General features: G+C 45.5%; 1 protein-coding gene across 1 annotated transcript in view; it reads right to left on the bottom strand.

Annotated features, from left to right (window-relative positions):
* LOC146812905 (killer cell lectin-like receptor subfamily B member 1B allele A) overlaps positions 1-13,888 on the bottom strand; it is a 163,958-nt gene that overhangs the window by 93,291 nt on the left and 56,779 nt on the right. Inside the window, exon 4 of the mRNA XM_085614637.1 lies at positions 1,553-1,690. Within this exon, the coding sequence (XP_085470763.1) occupies positions 1,553-1,690 (138 nt within the window). The remainder of the gene's footprint in view (positions 1-1,552; positions 1,691-13,888) is intronic.

A 13,888-nucleotide genomic window follows, 5' to 3' on the forward strand; every position in this document is an offset into this window, starting at 1 on the left:
CTCACTGGGATTTTTAGGGTTCCCAGAAACTGGGGTTACAAAATGGAGGTCACTGCCTTGTGGCTCCTTCCACAACCTTAAGGGACTGGTCCAGGGGTGAAGGTAGAGACCTGCTGGAAGCTTGTTGTATCACTTGTGTGGGGGGAGGGAAAATTATTCTCCTGAACTTAGAATCTCTTTGGATACAGACAAGCCCAATACACACTTTGCAGTACCAGTTCAACCCTGCAGTTCAGGCTCAAATGTAAAGCCACTAAATATTGCTGCACATTAAAAAAATCCTGTTTTTCTTATTCATAAAACAAATTGAACAATCTCTTAAACACTCAGTTAGGCTTAGGGGTGTACTTTCTGCCTTTTTAGCTTCCAGTGGGGGATGGGAGTGGCTGTGTTGTATTGGCCTTAGCACACTTTAGAGAAAACAAGGAAAGAAATGTAAGCATATACGTTTAGACAGAAACAGCAGTTTTAAGTAAAAATTTGCACAGCACAAGTCTGTGCTCTTGCCACCTTTCCTTCAGCCTTGCTCATTGGGCTGTTAAGGGCTCACTGAAACTGGGGCTATAAAATGGAGGTCTCTGTCTTGGAGTTTTCTCTACAATCCTAAGGGCCTGGGCCAGGTTTGAGAGGAGAGTAGAGGCCTGCTCAGCTGTCTGCAGGCCCTCTCTAAAGAAAAAGCTGGTATGCAGTCGGGAGGGAAAGAAGTCCCTGAGCTAATAATCTCATTGGATACAGACAAGGTGTTCCAAAATGTTTCTCATCTGATTTATCATGATTCTTACACTTTGAAAAACTTACATGGTTTTGACTTTGAATTTTGCCTTGAGAAGGTTTCTTTTTTACCCTTTGGCTATTGTCTTATGAAGACTCACACTGTCTCTATACTGAGACTCCACCCTTTTGATTTATTAATTAAATGCATTGACAACATCAAATTGGATACTTTTTGCATTGTGGCTTGTCATCACCCTGTGCCTTGTGCCTGCCATCTGCGTACAACTGTGAGAAACTACAGTAAAAAACAATGTATAACTTTCTTAGTCTTTCTATATCCTGCTGGTATAACATAATCCTTCACATTACAGCACCATAACTTCTATCTTTAAGCATATTAGTTTAACATCCACCACCAACTACATTTCCTGCTCATCCTCTTTCTTCCCAGCATGTGTAACTCAATACTTTCACCTTAACCCTTCACTCTGCACTGCTTCAATTGGGAATAGGTGTACCTCTTGCTCAGCCAGGCTCAACAGTTATTATTTTCATTCACTTTGTAACAGGCTGGTGTAACTATTACCTTCTCTGAACCTAGTTATTGCTATTAATTGTGTATGTCACACACACAGATGCACCCCTTCCCTCTCAACTTACTAATGTTACCTGCCATCTTTAGTCCAATTTTCCATTGGTTTTGATCGTTAGTAGATAATGACTTCAGTGTCATAATTTTGCCATCTTCATTAACCCTCTGAGGATCCCTTGGTCCATGATGGTACAGTTACTTGTGAAACATTTTGCTGAGTTATTAGATTATTACTCGTTTTCTCACCGTTTAAGTCTTTACATAGAAGGTCCTTCAATGCCTCCAATGTCAACGATGCCCCTTCAAAGGTGAAGCCTGAATTCAGACGTGTCCGAAGATTACAGTTAGCATTTGAGGCACCCGGCAAAATAGATAACCTAATGTCTGAAATATTAGAAAAGAAGAGGTCATTACACCAAAATGTGCAGCATAAACTGCATATATGTAGTATAAACGTGACATGTCAGTCATTTTAGACCTCAGGAACTCATTTTCGTTTAGAACAGAAATCTTCAAACAAATTTGTGCAGAGCTCCCACTGAGCAAAATGTTTTCATTTTGGGCCCCCACCCAAAGGTTCAGGGTGAATAAGAATAAGTATGGGAGGAGAAGAGTGAAGTCATGCTTCCACACTATTTGTGTGCACTACCCTTCCCTCCCTCACCTAAATGAACAATGATAATTAGATATGTCTGAGGGAATGGTGCTCCCCAAAAATCAAGTCATGGCTCCCAGGGGCAACATCCCACACTCTGAAATAGGTAATCATTGTAATAAGGACTGCCATTGCCCCATTAACCACGGATACCAGAAATTGCTGCATGCTCATTGAAATGCCAATTGATTCATTTTTACGTATCTAACTTTCATGGGGTAGTGACTTTGAACAGAAAGTGGTACCTCTGAAGGTATGTTTTGAAATAGAACATTTATTTCACATAGCTAATGCATCACTCACAACACACAAATGATCATGCAGTGTTATCTTTTTAAGAAAAAGAGACAAGACTTTATTTCTTAATAGAGGTGCATAACCATCGAATTAATCAGCCTTGAACAAGGGAAAGGCACTACTTTATATTGATATCTATCCTAATAGACTATGGTAATCTGAATCTGTCTCAAGTAGCAATACAACTAGAATGGTTTTAGGGCAAGCAGTGACCAAGGAGTAGATCTGGGCAAAACTTTACTACGCCAGAATAATTGGAGTAATTTCAGTAACTATGCATTTTAGAACAGGGACTTCTGGTTGGCAGAAGTATGAACTCTATCCAAGCAGTAACCACCACTCTAGGCAGGGTAAGCTAGATACACACTAAAAGATAACCTGTGCTGACCCTCTGTTAGCTTGGCACAAGCAGTCAGGCTTATCTAAAGAGGGAATGTGTAAAGAATTTGTGCAGTACACATACATAGTAACACAATAAAAAAAACATTAAAAATATTCCACACTGGTTTAGAATAATAGAGAATAATGTTATGGGAAAATCAAGATAAAAACAGCAAAAATCTAATAAGTAGAAGCGGAGTTATGAATTTTTAAAGAATAAACCAAAAATAGTGCTAGGAAGCCAATAGCGCCAAAATGTTACTTGCGGTCACGCTAGACCGGGGTAAATCTCAGGCCGATCAGGATGGGGCATGCTGGCTACAGGACTCAGCTATGTCCCGTTAACAAAGTACCTTGGATGAAGCAAAGCATTGACGTTGAAGACTCGAGTTGAGGAGTTGAGAAGGTGCCGCATCCGGTGGAAGGAGGCGAGCATCAGTGTTGATCCTCGCCATCAATTGAAGCTTCTTCGAAGAACCCCTGTATGATGCACGCACTGTTATCGTCAAGCCGCGCGTACCATCGTCCTCGAGCTGGACTGGCTGTAGAATCGCTGTCGTCAAGCAGCCACTGCCTTAGCATTGAATGGCGATGTGTTGGTTCCAATTGGCGCAAAGTCGCTGCGATGTCAACATCAAGGATTAAAACAGCTGCAGAACCTCCTTCTGAGACCAGGGACGGGAGAGGGGGACCTCAGACTAGGGTCAGACTCACATATGGTAGAGTCCAGTAACACCTGCAGGGTTGTAGTAAGTAAGAGGCAATCCAGCAAGCCTTTAGAGTCACTCTGAATTCAACTGAGATGGGTCAAGTACTTGTCTCTGCAGGGCTGAGATCAGCACAGCAGTGAAGCATTTCCTTAAGAACAGTCAGTAATGCAGCTTTGCAATCCTTGTAGCACACCAGTCCTTACTCCTGGCAGAGCTCTTCACAGGTCTAGTAGTGTACTGTCTTGGCAGAGTCAGAGCCCCAATTCTTATACCCAAATCTGCCCTTGAAGTGGGGGTGACTTAAAATCAGCTCCTTGAATTGCACAGGTCCCTTTCATCCCAGCCCTGTCTTCCAGGCTATCCGTGTGTGTGTGTGTGGGGGGGTATCAGCCATTTGTGTGGGACACAAGACACTGCCTATCCAGATGTGAGTGTCAACTCCCTCTTCCTGTCCAGGAAGGCTATTAGAATACAGATGAGTTCTTTGTCACACCTACCCTTCCCGTGCTTGTGGCTGTTGAAATGGAATGCACAAAGTGTAGCTGTCACCTTGCACAGAAGTGTTGGAAACAGGCTGCATTCACACAGAGCAGTAAGAGCAAAGACATGTCCACTTTCTAAAAGTGTCATTTTGTAAAAATTGTAATGTTAATTCCAACTTTACCTGTAAAGAGGATTTATCATTTCCACTTGAAAGATATGGAACATGTTGCAGCTACTCCTATCTAATCAGCAATTACAGCTAAGGAATTCCCAGTGCTAGCCCATGAGAGGAGTAGGCCTCACAGTAGTGAACAATTAATTTAGCTGTTTGTCACTATCAGATATGTAAAACTTGAAAAGTTCATGTTCTACCTTTTACATATACAGCACCCTACCCTTAGGAGCCCATAGGGCCTACCCTATGGAGGCCTTATGTGTAATAAAAGGGGAGTTTATAGCTTGGCAAGTAGTTTTAAATGCCTAGTCTAAGTGGCAGTAAACTGAACACACAAGCCCTTCAATGGCAGGCCTGAGACCGGTCTGAGAAGGCTACTTGTGTGGGTGGCACAACCAGTGTTGTAGGCCCACTCCTACAATTCAGATTACGGACCTTGGGTATGTGGTATCGAACTTTACAAGGACGTACAGGTAAATTAAATATACTAATTGTGCATACACCAATGTCATCATGTTTGCCCATGCACTTTAGAATTAAGTAGCAGTGGTAAACATTGGAGGTAAGCACACAAAAAGGTTGGTGGAAGATCACCCTAAGGATGATAGGTCTAAAAAAACATTACTCTTGTGATGCAAAATAACAAAAATTATGCGATTGCTTCAGCTTGAGTAATTAAGAAGAATTTGCGGCAAAAATCCTACCACACCAGCACAGAAACATTGAAATAAGAGAGACTGACTGGCTACTAGCAACTGCTGTCAGTATCCTGTAGAATTTAGTGCTATTTTCCTACCGCATAATGCATCCTCTGGCCCATTTTTGACACGAGCGCATTTTGAACTAAGAAAACAGTGCTAAATGATGGATTATGCTTCACAGGTTTACACATAATTATGACTTGTAGTAATTACTCTAGAGAGAATTATGCCACTTACGAACGACCCCTATCAAGGAAATGCAAAGTGTCAGAGATCTGGAATTCACACTCAGTTCTTGGCTGGCACATGCTGGGTGCTGCTAGTTTTTTCTGCACAGCAGTTTGTCGAGAACAAATCTGCAGTCAGACATGTGGCTACTTAGTAGAAGGTAGACATCAGATGTTCTCTGTCCACCTGTATTTTGTTGGAGGCTAATGTGGCTTGTGATGCAGTAGCCACTTGGAGGATTTTGGATTATCAAGAAAGGTGCAGAAAAGCAGGGAGCCACACAACCTATTGACAATGCCTGCACTTTGTGAGGATCATAGTCTCTTCAAGACTATGTGCCCGATTCACAGAACTAACTTAAGACAAAATCCTAAACTTACTACCATTTTGGTATTCACAGAAGGCACTTACTCATTTCGGTATTCACAGAAGTTAGGAGTCCTAACTTTAGGACTCCTAAATGCCTTCTGTGAATACCGAAAGTCTTAAAGTTAGGATTTTTCTCAGTTTAGGAGTAGTAAAGTTAGGACTCCTAACTTTAGGACTCGTAAACTGAGAAAAATCCTAACTTTAAGACTTTCGGTATTCACAGAAGGCATTTAGGAGTCTTAAAAGTTAGGAGTCCTAACTTTACTACTCCTAAACTGAGAAAAATCCTAACTTTAAGACTTTTGATATTCACAAAAGGCATTTAGGACTCATAAAGTTAGGAGTCCTAACTTTACTACTCCTAAACTGAGAAAAATCCTAACTTTAAGGCTTTCGGTATTCAAAGAAGGCATTTAGGAGATACTTTTTAGAAAGTTGTGTTTAATCTGGCTAGACCTCTGGGGGCCTTACTGCCAGTATTCACTGTCATCTGTCTGCTGATGGCTCCCCTATGGTGAGATGTTTTAGGCTCACAGGGAGTGGACAAAGGGTTTGGGTGAGGGGAGATTCACTCCTTCCCTTGAGATGATGGCCGGGGGCTATGCCCAAGGACTATTTAGGCTTCAAAAAGTCCTAACCCATCACAAGGAAATGTACCTGACACTAGATCTGCCCATTCCTTTATCCTTCTAGCCAACTTGTCTCCAAAACCAGTAGGAGAGGGAGCTGTCCCAGAACAGGTCTGGAGTGACCACAAGAGAGGCTTTGCTCATTAACATAGCCACTCCTCTAATAGGCAGAGGGAGCTCTGACCAGGGGAAGAAAGGTTCGCAATGTTGGATTTAGGTAGAGGGGAGCTCCGGGGATTGGTTACAGTAAAACACACAGGAGGTGCTGCAGAACTGTGCAGGCTCATGCCTGGAAACATTTACCCTATTGACCTGAGAATGGCCTGGAGTTTCAGCCACCCATAGGCTGACACTGCGCAATAATGTGACATTCCCAATACCCTCATCAGAGCACTCCTGGACCTGGTGAGAATCAAAAAAGTACTGCCCTGCTGTCTAAAGAATCTGAAGGAAGATTGGATCTGCTTGCTGTGAATTTAGTACCCCAAAGGTGACTCCAAGTGAAAGTTGGCTGACCTCCTGTTGGCGCTAAAGGGCTACAACAAGCTTCCAGAGGTCTCTCTCCCTACAACTGCACAGCTGGCCAGGTCCAACTGGACTGGCCCCGGACTCTGATGCTGACCTCTGTTGTAGTGTGTCCTAACCCATAAGTGGGCCCCCCAGATTCTGGACCCTTGGCTGTTAGAGTGTGCTCTTCCTGTCCACAAACTGCAAGACAGAGGACTAAGAAACTTTTTGTTAACATTCTACCTGGAGAGCCAATGGGGACTGGGGTCGCAGTCAAAACCACAGCAATCGGTGGCTGGCTTCAATTTTCCGGGTGACCCTGCAGACGGAAACCCAAATTGCAGAAAATTTTAAAAGTCCAAAAGTAGAGGGCTTTACTGGGACTGATACCCAGCAGCATCTGATCCTCCTTGATGACCATCCGTTCACTGGAAAATTTGTGAACTGACTATATGAATCCAAGCTCTACGTTTACAACTCCTCCATTTCTTACAATAAAATCAATGTTTTGTAAACTTACATCATTGTAGTCACTGTTGTTCCACCTCCAAAAACAGCCCTCATAGCTTACTTCGGCCCAAAACTAGGAGAGGGTGGAATGTTTCATTTTGCCCACAGAATTGGCAGGATTTTGGTTGTCCTCATTATTCTTTCACATGGAGTTCCGGCAAAATCCACTAATTGCCACGTGCTGGAATTTTTCTCCCACAAGACTCCAAAAATGTGAGCCAGCGAGAGCGAGGAAGATTTGGCATCCCCTACGGCGGTCAGGAGCAGTCAGGAGCGTTGGTTTTCTGCAGCTCGAGTCATTTTCTACTCAATCGGCTTCAAAATCAACTCTAATGACATGCACTCTCGCACAATGCATAGTGCCGTTTGTGATGTGCATGAGCTGAAAACAATAAGGTGAAACGTTCCTCCCTCTCTTCAAATGGTAATTTGAAAAAAATAAAACCCTAAATGTAATAGGTCACGAAAAAACTGACAATCTGAATAAGCCAATAAGACAAAACTGGAGAAAATTCACTCCAAAAGGAACCAGGAACAGGATCCATGCAGAAATTAAGAGATTAAATCAATCGTACACTCCAGTGATCTGTTCTACAAGAAGGTATATCCATTCCAGAAATTGGTTGATTCAGCTGAAGTGTCTCTCAATCCTGTTTCTGCTCTGAACTTGCACAAGAAGACAAGGTAGATCATCTTCTATATGTGGAAAACAGAAGCAACAAAATACCCCAATGGGAGGGATAACATCAGCATTAGTAAAATATGACAAAGATGCATAAACAGGAGTGGAATATTCCTCGACTCTGTGTCCTTAATAGAATTGAAAATTCTTAAAATTATAGGTTGAAATTCTTGTCATTCTAGGTCATGACCGGAGGTTCAGATTATGCTTGTTAAAAACTTGTTCACCACCACAGCTGCCACATTAACAATAGGTTTATGATAAAATCACTCAAACATGAGGTCAAAGGACCACTCAGCGGCCCTCATAATGTCCTCCATACGAGAACCTAATGTGAATAATTTGTAATCCATTGCACCCCTGACTGAAAGAGCTTTGACTAAAAGCACTCACATCCACTTCCGCTTCAGCCATTAGGTTACCTAACCCATCTGGCTTAAGTAGCAGACAGTACCAAATGGTTCCTGAAGATCAATCAAACTTTGAGCATTAGGATCCCTTCTAACGCTGGTTGACAGACTCATAAGCCTCAAACTACACACAACTTAGCATTCACAGGAAAATATGCATATGAAATACATCTTGTCATTGTCTTGGTACATTTAGTAATCTGAAAGGACACCCCATTGGGTGAGAATACTCTAAATGCAATAGTGAGTGTTCTCACATCCAAAATGAGTCTACAGGATACCAGGCTCAACAGTTGCTTTCTGGATAGTTCCCGATTATTGGGCCAATTTTGAAGGAACTGCAAGACCAAGTTCACATCCCATAGCCCCGAGTACCGAGGAAGAGAATGATTAGTAACTCAAATCCCTCAAATTTCTTTACAACAAGGGATGTTAGTCTAAAGGCTTACCATCAATAGGGAGGAGACTAGTAGAAATAGGTGACTGATTATTATTCACTGACTTGTAACACAGGCCATCAGAGGCAAGCAGAGAAAGGAAATTAATTACATGGGAGGAACCAGCCACCACAGGATCAACTTATTGTGAATCACATCGACGAACCAACCAACACCATGCTGAAGTATAGCATTTAAGGGTACCAGGAGCCTGAGACTGGTGGATGAAGAATTTCGATTAATCTGCAAGTCCAAACACTTGCCAATGACTCTGGAAAAATGCTACGCAATGAGCTGTGGAGAGCCCTGCGGAACCATAGGGTGCAGCTCACCAATCAGACACATTAGTAGAACCACAACTACGCTCTCCAGAATGGGACCACAAGAATCAGATTCACTCCCTGTCTCCTCACTTGAGCTGCTATCTGCAGGATCATCATGAAGGGTGGAAATGCGTAATCAAGACCTTTGGTTTAGTCATTCAGAAAATAATTTGTCTCCAGATCAGTGGGCCTAAATGCCAACTGAAGAACTGAGGAACTTGAGGGTCAAAGTGAGAGGCAAAGAGGTTGATCTACAAAGGGCCCCAGACATATTGAAACTACAGAATCATGTGAGTATGAAGCTTCCAATCACTGGCATCCCATCGAAACCTGGGGTTCCAATCAGCTATCACATTGGACTGACCAGGCATATGTTCTGCAAATACCAAGATCTTCTGCTAGAGGCAGTAATGCCAAAAATCCTTGGCAATCTCAATCAACATTTTTGATCTGGTGCCCCCTAACTTGTTGACATGCTAGATCACTGAGACATTGTCCATCCAGAGGAGGCTACAACAACTCAGCTTCAAAGGGGGAGAGGGTCTTGATTGCATAGGATCCTGAGAAACAACTCTAGATAGTTAATGTGAAGATCCAGTTTCTCCCAGGACCACCTTATCCCCGTGGATGCATCTGTTTCCCCGTCCCCACTTGCTCACATCTGATTCAATAATGGTGTACAGCTAGGAACCAAATATTGCCCTGGAGGTTCAGGCTTCCATATGATGAAGCCACAAGGACATTTTGTTCTTGGTCTCTTGGGAGAAGGAGACCAGGTCAGAATACGACAGGCCTCTTTTCAATAACTGATATGGAAGCGATGGACAGATCAGTAGTGAAGGGGCCAGAGAAAAAAGCTTGAATGCAGGAAGCTAGAAGTCACAATATTCTGGCCACCTGTCTAAGAGAGACCCTAATTCTTGTCAATGATTTTCCTCAACTTGCGCTTTAAATAACTGCACCATCACAGAACCGATCAGGAAGCCCAGAAACCCTACTGACTGAGATGGAATCAGCTTAGATTTCTTCTAGTTTAACAACAATCCCAGTTGATGATGGCGAGAAATGGGCCATGATAAGGGAGTCACTTGAAGGAGTCTGTCCTGGGCTAATCAGAGAACTTTGTTTCAGATAAATTATGAGATGAAAACCCTGAGATCTTAAAAACACAACCACTGGTCTCATCAACTTGGTTAACTACCAATCAATCAATCAATCAGGACATTTGTAGAGCGCGTTACTCACCCGCGAGGGTCTCAAGGCGCTGGGAGGGGGGTGCCGCTACTGCTCGAAAAGCCAGGTCTTGAGGTGCTTCCTGAAGGAGAGATGGTCCTGGGTCAGTCGAAGGGGGGTGGGGAGGGAGTTCCACATCTTGGCCGCCAGGTAGGAGAAAGATCTTCCTCCGGTGGTAGTTCTGTGAATCTGTGGGACGGTGGCGAGGGCGAGGCTGGCGGAACGGAGCTGGCGGGTAGGTGTGTAGAATGTGAGGCGGGTGTTGAGGTATTTGGGGCCCGCGTCGTGGAGAGCCTTGTGTGCGTGGGTGAGGAGTCTGAAGGTGATCCTCTTGCTGACGGGGAGCCAGTGCAGGTCTCTCAGGTGAGCAGAGATGTGGCTGTGTCGGGGAATGTCCAGGATGAGTCGAGCAGCTGCGTTCTGAATGCGCTGGAGTCTTTGCTGTAGTTTGGCGGTGATCCCAGCGTAGAGGGCGTTCCCGTAGTCCAGTCGGCTGGTGATGAGGGCCTGGGTGACTGTCTTCCTGGTACCAGTGGGGATCCACGGGAAGATCTTTCGGAGCATGCGGAGGGTGTTGAAGTAGGAAGATGTAACGGCGTTGACTTGCTTGGTCATCGTGAGGGAGGAGTCAAGGATGAAACCCAGGTTGCATGTGTGGTCTGTGGGCTTGGGGGTGGTGCCCAGAGCAGGGGGCCACCAGGAGTCATCCCAGGTGGAGGGGGATGGTCCGAGGATCAGGAGTTCAGTTTCAGACGGCTGAGCTTCATCTATCCCACGACGTCTTTCATTCCTTCCTGGAAGCTGGCTCTGGCGGTGGCGGGGTCGTTGGTGAGGGAGAGGATCAGTTGGGTGTCGTTGGCGTAGGAGATGATGTTGAGGTTGTGTTTGCGTGCGATGGCTGCAAAGGGGCTCATGTAGACATTGAAGAGGGTGGGGCTGAGCGAGGATCCTTGGGGTACGCCGCAGATGATCTTGGTGGCCGCTGCACGGAAGGGCGGGAGACGGACTCTCTGAGTTCTGTCGGAGAGGAAGGAGGTGATCCATTCCAGGGCCTTCCCTTGGATCCAGGCGTGGTGGAGGCGGGTGGTCAGGGTGCGATGGCAGACAGTGTCGAATGCAGCCGACAAGTCGAGGAGGATGAGGGCGGCAGTTTCACCGTTGTCGAGCAGGGTCCTGATGTCGTCGGTGGCTGCGATGAGGGCGGTCTCGGTGCTGTGGTTCGCTCAGAATCCGGACTGCGATGGGTCGAGGGAGCCATTCGTCTCGAGGAAGGTGGTCAGCTGTTTGTTGACGGTACTCAATGACTTTAGCGGGGAAGGGGAGGAGCGAGATGGGACGGAAGTTCTTGAGATCTGTGGGGTCCGCGGTGGGTTTCTTCAGGAGGGCGCTGATCTCTGCATGCTTCCAGCTCTCCGGGAATGTGGCGGATGTGAAGGAGTTGTTAATGATGTCCCGGAGATGGGGTGCTATTCCCATAGAAGCCCAGGTTCACACCAGGGCATATTATCAAGCCCATTATTGCCGCTTTAGTGGCAGTTTCCTACCGCTAAAGCGGCGATAATGTTATCGCCGTTCCTTGATAATATGGCCCCTAATCTGATACTCCTGGACTGTTGAAAGGACCTATGCATCCTGAGTGATGTGAGTCCAGCTGGGAAGTAAGTGACTGATAAGGCATCCCAATCTCATTCCTGAAGGAGGGCTCAACCTCACCTGTAGGGGAGCCCTGGAGAAAATTGTAGGTGTTAGTTCGGAAGCTGCCCCTGCCTTGTATGCCTCTCCAAAAATGGGAACCTGCTGGGAAGAATGCACCTCTACTGGTCTCTTGCCAGTTGTGGTGTCATTTAGCCTCACAGAAATGTTGAAAACCCATGTAGGAGGTTCAGCCAGGCAAGCAGCCACTTAATCGCCCAGCCCTGGTAGAAAGGCCAGACTGAAAAACTTTTGATAGAATATTGGGCCTTATCCAGGGCTGTAAACGTATTGACAAACTTGTCCAAGTCTTTAACCGAGGCCGATTTTGTGAACTTAGGACCTATCCTCTTCAATATGGATTTTCCATGCTCTGTGGAGGAAGCACAATTGGCATTGCAAGGTTTGCTGATGGCACGCTGAGCCCAACCCACTATTGATGGGGGTTCCTGAATTTTTGTCATCGACTGCCATCTTGAGGGTTTCTGCCAGAGGTCTCGAAATGTGTAGAAGACAAGTCAAAAGCACCATGCCTTTTCAAAGACCTTCTTGATAACTTTGGAGAATCTTTTCAAAAAACTATTTATACTAGGGTCAAATTCTGGTGTTTCAGATGCCTTGCCTTTCAAGGTAAATGTAAATGTATGTGTTTTTTGTAAAGCGCACTGCTGCCAAGGCGTCGTGGCGCTGTAGACCGCTGCGGAACCTGTCCTGGCTATCCCTGTGAGATGGTCCCCCTGGGTATCTCCAAGGTGAAACCAGGCATCCCCAGCGAATGTGGGGGGCCGTTGTGGAGATGAGGCAAGCTAATGCCCAGAGTTGCCGAGTGTGATCCCTGGTTAGAGTAGGCACCGAGGCGAGAATTATCAAGTCCGCTGGTCCTGGTCCACGACCCTGCCGCATCGGGAATTGAACCCTGGTCCCGGGCCGTCCTCTGCTTCCAGGTCTGCTGCCTCTAACCAGTGAGCCACACTACTCCACAAGGTAGGTAGGTCAAGGAAACTCAGTTCAGAGTCTAGCTTTCATGCCTTTGTCAAAACCCTTGTGCAGGCTTCATTGCATGCAGTCAGCTACTTCTGAGCAAGGTTACTACTCTGAGGAAGAGTGATGGACTATCTTGCGGGGTCAAAAGATAGGAGGTCTTCCATAAGAGGGTCTTAAGGGGCTGGGGGGGAAATGCAGTTGTCTCTTTCTTAGGAGGGATGGGTCTAAGTCAGAAAAGGGGGATCCCGAAGTACCTTAGTCTGTGTCTGAGTGGGAGCTCTTGTCAGAGTCTTGCATAGGAGGGGTGGAGTGGTTGCATTGAGGGGCCAGGTGTAAGGAGATCATCAGTAAGCGGAGGGAGAGGAATGGGGATAAGCTCTGCTATTTTGCAAAGCTGTCTGGTGAAGGGATGAAGGGCTAAGGCGAAGGACCTGTTAACTGAGTGCTGGCCTGAAGAATCAAGGGCCCCTGCTAGTTGTTCCCCTATGAAATGCCCCTCTTCAGAGAAAGGCTCAGAGGGGTGAGAGCCTGAGTGATCCATAGCTGAGATAAGTAGACACCCCAATTATACATTAGGGTTTGGGGGGAGTACATAGTACACTTAGGGGGGCCCCCAGGAATTAGGGCAGTGAGTTTACAGGAGGCACATGTACCTTGAGGCGGCAGTCCCAAAAATTGTTTACAACCCTCAGTGGACTCGGCCACGAGGGGTGTAGCTGGAGGGGCCCTAGTAATATGTGGGCTAGAAAATATATCAATATAATTCATTGCCAGTAACAATTGTTGGCCAATAATTCAAGACGGTGCACTCGTTGGGAAAGCAGTGATCGAGGTGAGGCCAAGCTCGTATTATATCTAGTTGTAAGCGGTAATTGTGCAACGCTCCCAGAGTGAAAGAGGCCGCACAGGGGCAGGTTGGCTAACACTCGCGATAAAAACAGGAAGTGCTTGGAACAGGGAACCGTGAGCACTGTTTGGGGAGCTAGAACATGGAGAAATGCTTTGAACAATAACAGCCACTATTTGGATTACATTTTGTAGAACTGACAACACATCAAGGTCTGAAATGCATATACAGGTGCATGTTTATATAACTTTAGAAGTAAAAAGCAAAAGTGTCTTATCTTGTGGCTGCAGCATCAAAGAAAGAGGAAGAGCTATTCTCTGTGTGTACTA

Source organism: Triturus cristatus, chromosome 7 (genome assembly GCF_964204655.1).
Source record: "Triturus cristatus chromosome 7, aTriCri1.1, whole genome shotgun sequence".
Classification (NCBI taxonomy): domain Eukaryota; kingdom Metazoa; phylum Chordata; class Amphibia; order Caudata; family Salamandridae; genus Triturus; species Triturus cristatus.